The following is a 7,153-nucleotide window of genomic DNA, read 5'->3' as shown; positions in this document are numbered from 1 at the left end:
GTGGGGAATATGAAAAGCGCTCCACGTTTGATGATGCAAGCCACACATACTTCTGTTTGTTCCTTCTATAGCGAGAGGGTGGTCTGACGTCCATCCCCGATGTAATAATGACTCAGCGACGAGAGATAGGACGCAGTGCTGCAAGATACAAGATTGTTGCATCAGTTGAGTCACAATATCAACTGAGGTCACTGCATATCTGAACGGAATGCTGCTAATGAGACGTCGCTAACGGGACATTGCCAACCGGAGGTTGCTAACGGGATGTTGCTAACGGGACATTGCTAACGGGACATTGCCAACCGGAGGTTGCTAACGGGACCCCGCCACGTTGTCCTCTCAACAGACCTTTCATCAGGAAAAGAAAAGGTGTTTCCTTCCACTATATATATAAATATATAAATATATATATATTTGTTTTAATAAAAATGTCATCATTTAATCAGCGAGGCACATCTGTTGTAGTTTTCTGACACGTTGCTGTTTCCTTACAAATGTAAATGATGGCTAAAGACGAGAGGCAAATTCGACTTAAAGCACATCTGCATCAAAGCCTGACCTTTATACCTCTTGCCCTCTCTTATCTGTTCAGTTTTCCTCTTCAGCTTTGTTTCATTCAGGCCGACCTCTCCTCCCCAGGTCACGTTGTGGTTCACTCGGGTCAGTTTACCTTTTCCCTTTGCAAAAAAAAGCCTTATCTTGTTTTTACTCCCGGCCTGCCTGCTGAGCCTCTGGGCGGGCTGACATTCTTTTCCCTTTCTTCCCCCGCTCTGCCACAGAGTCCCAGTCACACCTGTAGACACCTGTGCTTTTGTCCTGCCTCATGCCCCCCCCCCCCCCTCGCGCCTGTGGCCATTTCAGAGCACAGTCCCATTGTTTCACTCGACTATTCATTTAAGACCAGATAATAACAGGAAAGGAGATTCATTAGCATTTTCTTCAACACATCATGATGAGTTGTGCCCTCATTTAAAACAGCTGCAACCTCAGAGTTGAAACTGTAATGAGTAATTCATTAAGCGCGAGTTTATGGCCCTCGTCAAGTCTTGTGGCGAAACTAAACATTGCTTCAGTGAATGTTCTCAAAATGCTTTGTTAGGTTGGAAATGGGCTGTGTGATGGATTTAACTTGTGCGTCAGGGATCCTCGGTATAACCTTTTTAGTTGCAACAAGTCTGTGTATTGCAGTGACTTCTGTAAAAGGAGTACCGGGGCACGAGTGGACAAACCATATGGAACAGATTGTCCAGCTTCTTCTTCTTCTTTTGCCGCTATGTGTCACTGCATGTATGTTTTTCTTTTTATGGCCTTATTTGAAGCGACACTTAATGTTTCCTGGCTTTCTAAATAAAAGAAGTAAAAATAAAGTTAAGGCTACAGTATGCCACCACCACCGCTGCTCAGGGAGGGTATTTTAAAAAGGCAGAAAATACCAGTAGCAGCAGAGGTTTTAAAAGCCACTGACCATCTCCTTAACCCCCCCCCCCCCCTCAGTTGCTGGCCTGACACGCCCTACTCATACCCCATTCCCCCTGTCTGCCTTTTATGTTGTGGACTCGACCGTGCGCCCACTTCAGACCACCATAAACATGTCGGTCCCTGATGACAGAGTCGGCCCCGGGACCTTTTATATCAATTGACCTCAACTACAGCTCATTAGAAGCCCTAAATTGGAACCATGCAGCTTGGGAAGTGTAAATGTTACATCAGGAGAGTCAGTAGCTTCAGGGGGGTTCCAGCTGTACAGTTACTCACTCATGTGACGTAACAACTCTTTACTTTTCTATTTAGGAATAAATGTAGTCTTGTAGTTTTGATTTTTTTTTACAAATAATGTAAGAACTAGTAAAAATCATAAAGGATATTGACACATTGCTGACATTGTTTTACCTGTTGATCATTTCTTTCAAAGATCGCATGTCCCTTTGCTATTAATTATAATAAATAATCACTCTTTGAGTAATTATTTATCTGGTGCTCGCACATGTGTTGTCTGCTTCGTTTAGTCTTTTCCTGAGGCTACCGCTCTTCTAATGCAGAGTGGGTATAGTCCACCCACCTCAAGTCATTTTTTTCTTCCGCAATACGACCCGACTGGACATAAAGACACACGCGTTTCACTTGTCGGGGCTTTAACTTGTGAGCTACACGGCCTCAAAGTGGAGGTTTCTGACGGACTAAAGTGTCCTTAATGGTCAGCTCAGCTTCTCTTGTGGATCTTGTATCTCCACATCACGTCTTTCGTCCTGCATCCTGCCTTAATTGGGGTCCTTTGTTTAACCGCCTCCCTCTATAAACAATACAACCACAACTCCCCTGTCCTAATCCCCTCTCCTCCTCTTCCCTGACTCTGCCGGAGCATCGCTCTCAGTAATTACCTCTCTCAAGCTTGAGAGTGGAGTAATTGTCTTGAGTGTAACTACAGTGGCTCTCTGAAAGGGGGTCATTGTGTGGAGTTAAGACTTCACTTCAGTGGACGGCTTTGTTTGTGCTGCAAAAGATAATGAAAGTATTTGGTTGGCCATGGTGAGTTGGAAATAGAGTAAGATATGAAACGAACGACAGTGAGTGGAGAGAGGATGAGGTGTGTAGGAGGGAGCTTTATTCTCAGAGAGCTTCTCAAGCTCTCTTTAAAACACCTTTACAAATATGAATAACACCAGTGGAGATCATGCTTTTGAAATGTCTTTACTTTTGAAAGCACCAACATTGTCATGATTTCACACCACCACTTTTACAACATGTCAACCTTTATGAGGTTTAATGCTTTATCACTATTTACAGAATCTTATACACTCAATTCACAACAAGTCAGCAAACAGTGATAGTTGAATTTCTATGAGCAAAATTATGAACAACAATTTATGCTCCTTATACTTTATAGTATTCTTTATACTGATGCAACATAGTGATATTTTTCATCGTGGAAAGTTACATAAAACATAGAAAATACATAATAGAAAGTAGAAAAATAACACACCTTACAATATCTATATATTGTTGAAAATATATAGTATGTACAAACAAGGAGAAGCCCTTATTAATCATTACTTCGTAAGGTGTGGAAGATTTCACAATTAAAAGGTTATATAGAAATAGTTAACACGCACATCTAATGTCAAGATCTATAAATAAATCTTTAAAAACATAGTCCCAAACTCCACGTTATAACTAATAAATAAGAAAAAAGTCTTAATTTAATGCATTTTACTTTCTTGTTGGCCAACTTTAACCATCTTGCGTTTATTCAGGCATTATATTTCCTGCAGGGTGCAAGATAATCTCCCATGTGGATAATTTATGACATAAATTAGAGTATTTATGTAAATATGAAGTTAAATTAGACATCGTAAGATGTAAACAGCAAACAAAAATGCAATACAAAGCCCTTTCCATCAAAAAGTCTTTGGAAACAAGAAGCAGTTAATTAAGACTGTCCTTTTTAATTGTTCCAAGAATAATGCATAAATATCAAAGTACGGCTGTAAATCTGATTTTTCTTTAGGCATGCAATGCTCCATCAACTCCATCATCCTAACCATAAGTCTCCTTCTAAAACGACTTTCCTTTTGCGGCTTCAGAGCTCTTTTCCTTCTGCTTTTGCAGATTAAATTTCCACAGTGGTTTGCCTCATTTTAAAGGCCGAAAATGGATACGTGTGTGTATGTGTGTATGTACACATTTGCACGCATTATGTCTGTGCTTTTGTATTTGCATATACGTGTGTTATAATTGTTTCAATACACACCGTGCCTTGGTTTTTCATATTGATGTGTGTATTTGTGTCTTCCTGTACATGTGTGCATTGGTTCATGTTTGTGTGTGTGTGGTCCAGAGAGAATGAAGTGATCGCCACCCGCAACATGCTCAGTCATTTATCATATCAAGTCTTTCCAAACATGAGCTGATATCCTTTGTATGTCTTGAAACTAATAAGCTGTCTTTTTTTATTGAAAAGGTGAATTTTTCCACCATAAGAAACCAACCCATCATGTCTCAAATGGTACTAGAAAGAAGACTCATTGAAGTCAGATCTCCAGCAGTCCACTGCTGTTCGCCACTCCATTAGGCGTGCCGGTCTTCTCATCTCCGTTGGTGATTTGGTCAGCGACGGGATTGGAGGGCGCGGCGCTGGCGTTGAGCTCTGTGGTCTCCTCACCGCGAGGATCTGTCTCTCCCTCCACAGCTTTGCCCTGCATTGCAGAATCTGCGTGGGTCTTCTGGTGCTTGGAGAGGTGGTCGCTGCGTGTGAACCGCTTGTTGCACAGCAGGCAGGTGAACTTCTTCTCCCGCGTGTGGGTGCGCACGTGCCTCTCCAGTTCGTCCGAGCGGGTGAAACGCTTCCCGCAGAACAGCCAGTTGCAAACAAAGGGTCGCTCGCCAGTGTGCCAGCGCAGGTGGGCTTTGAGGTGGGACGCTTTGCCGTAGACTTTCCCACAGCCGGGGATGTGACAGCTGTGCACTGGCTTCTTCCTCAGGGATGCAGCCGAGGCCCCCAGCCTCTCCAGCTCCTGGCAGTTGGGGCAGTCGCATGAGGACCTGGTGGGCGCGCCCCCTCCGCTGTAGCCCCCTGATCCCCGAGCAGGCTTGAGGCCCATGGGACTCTCAATCAGCCCCGCGCTCGGCTTGGGCTTGTACATGTCCTGGGGCAGCATGTGCTGAGAGGGCTGGAGGAGGTGTGAGGAGGAGCCCAGCCCCACGGAAGGGTAAGGGGCCGTGTTGAGTGGCGTAAAGTCGGTGCTGTACGGCAACTGTGGACTCAGGGAGGCCTGTGGTGCCACAGGCTGCAGGGAGGCTTGGAGACCTCCGTCCGCCTGGGGCTGGGTTGAGGACAGCCAGTTGGAGTTGGGGTGGACGTCCCACCAGGAGGACGTGGCGTTAGCCGGGGCGGCAGTAATGCCGGGGTGGATACCGGCTTTATACCAGGAGCCATAGGGGTGTGTCATATCCAGCGAGGTGTAGACACTGGTGAGGCAGTCAGCGGTAGCGTGGCCCTTGGACACTAACAGAGACGGGTCCTGGGAGATGGAGGTTTGGAAGGAGTGGGAGAAAGGGTTATATTCTGTCGAGTAGCCTCCGGCGGAAGAAGGGGGGCTTCCATTGGGGGTGAGCAGCCCGCCACCTCCTCCTCCGGCTGTGGTGAAGGAGCCAGTGTAGGAGTCTGCCAGGCCACTGCCGTCTGCGGTCCGTCCGTTCTTAGCTGTCTGAAGGTCAGAGGTCATGGTGTAGAGCTTCTTTACTGGAATAGCGCTGCCTATCTTACCGGGTGTAGCCGAATCCCTGATGGGGCTTGTGCTGCCAAACTTGTTACAGGTAGCCGTTAACATAGCCAGAGGACTGGAGCCATAGCGTGTGTCTTCCTGCAGCGGAGGAGACAAGGGACAAAATGAGACTGTCTGCAGGAAATGGCTGCTTGCTGCTGCTTCTGTCAGTGTCAACTCTAATAATAAAAACGATGTCAGACGGCCACCGCTGGATTTTCCTGCTCGTTCCGTTTGCAAAGTGGTCGGAGCAATTTATAGCAGTGAATGTTTATGCTTGTGTAGGTTCTGCTCTGCTCAGCAGAGGAGGAATTCCCGAAGTCTTTTGTTTCACTTCAACCACAAGCTAACTTTAAATTTTGCTTTAAACTTAGACCACCTGCCCTCCCAGTCTCCAACATACATCGCATTTTATGTAATGGAAATCAAATAATTTTCCACTTTTCACTAACAAAGGAATTTCACTCTGCATATTTATTATTTTGTGTTTTCCTGTTCCATGTGCAGGCAACTAAACGCCATAGCACAACATATCAGAGGCGTTCTGTCTGTTCTTGCTACCATACACTGTACACGTGGGTATATGCCTATATTTCATTTTGTAATGGTCGGTTTAGTGATTTTAATATACTTTAAATTATATTTTACTGTGGTATAAATATAAGACTATCGTGTTATTCCTCTGTAAAATAAATAGGTTGTACTATTGTCGTTTTCAGTGCAGGCGCACTACATCTCCTCCTAGTCCATAACTATAATTAAGTGTGAATAGAATACCATCATATCTTTAAGATGCAATCATGGTCTTTCTATACAGACTGACTCTCTTGATTCAGAGGTGATTAGTGGTCATCTCCTTCTCTTCCAAACAGCCCCGGGGTCAGCCTCGTTTTCAGGTTGATCATGTTTCATCACAGACTTTAAGGTATTTTACTGCTCCTACAATCCCTGTGGTTCTCTTAACTTCTTGCTCCATCCACTGACGTCTGCACTTCTCATGGCCACGTGGGAGGACTCATACATAGTCAATCTTTGTACTTTTCTATTTGCTCATGGATATAGAAACCATATGCCCAGAGGAAATGTAAATCCCCAGGCTGATGCACAGATGAATAAAGTTAAAATGTGAGTTGTAAAGTTTCATGGTAATCAAACTCTGTCAGCAGCTCTCCTTTTAAAGTGCTTTAAATCACACATTAAGACCTAAGATCTTTCTCCATTAATGCACATTAGGATTTTCATTATCTTGTTATGTTGCATATCAATTATCAGTGACTTTAAATACCTTCAAACCAAACCACACCTAAGGGTTTCCTCACTTCAACGTACAACTGCATTACTTTAATATAAAGTCTCGCTGGAATTTCAACAGCATAAAAGTTGAGTTTGTATTTAAGGAATAAAGAAGGAAAAAAGATCTACTTACAATTACATTCCCTACCTCCAGAATAGATGCGGCCATCCCTGAGAAACAAAATCCTAAGGAAGCTGAGGGGAGTGAAGCACTGCTCGGAGTCCCAGGACAGTTTGGAAGAAGTTGGGCACTCACGCGGGGAAGTGTTTTGAGGCCCGGGAAGCCCGCCCCCTAATTACAGGCTCTGGGCTCTTTGAAGACCGCTAAGAGGCAATGCAAACCCAGAGATAGCGGAAGCTGGAAGGAGATTGGTGGATACAAAGAGGACATCCCACCTCCCCAAACAGAGAGTGTCGAATCATTTTTCAAGATAAATGCATGAATGGGTTACTCATCAATCACCATTTGGACATTATTTAAGTTTCACTGGCATTATTTATTCCACTGGGATTAGTCCAGTGGAGTCTGAGGGGAACGTGTCCAGTTTAACATCATCTCGCAGAGAATTATATTGCCGGTTGACAGATTTAGACACTAG

At 44.4% G+C, this 7,153-nt stretch overlaps 1 protein-coding gene across 1 annotated transcript; it reads right to left on the bottom strand.

Annotated features, from left to right (window-relative positions):
* Positions 1–2,580: 2,580 nt before the first annotated feature.
* On the bottom strand, positions 2,581–6,763 carry sp7 (Sp7 transcription factor). The gene is made up of 2 exons (XM_056438154.1): positions 6,688–6,763; positions 2,581–5,360 (listed from the first exon to the last, which is right to left on the bottom strand). Exons 1-2 carry the CDS (start codon positions 6,721–6,723, stop codon positions 4,029–4,031), a joined length of 1,368 nt encoding a protein of 455 aa, XP_056294129.1. The 5' UTR covers positions 6,724–6,763; the 3' UTR covers positions 2,581–4,028.
* Between the last annotated feature and the right edge of the window lie 390 nt (positions 6,764–7,153).

Source organism: Pseudoliparis swirei, chromosome 18 (assembly GCF_029220125.1).
Source record: "Pseudoliparis swirei isolate HS2019 ecotype Mariana Trench chromosome 18, NWPU_hadal_v1, whole genome shotgun sequence".
NCBI lineage: Eukaryota > Metazoa > Chordata > Actinopteri > Perciformes > Liparidae > Pseudoliparis > Pseudoliparis swirei.
The sequence above is the reverse complement of the archived record's forward strand: the minus strand, read 5'-3'. Positions and strand labels throughout refer to the sequence as shown.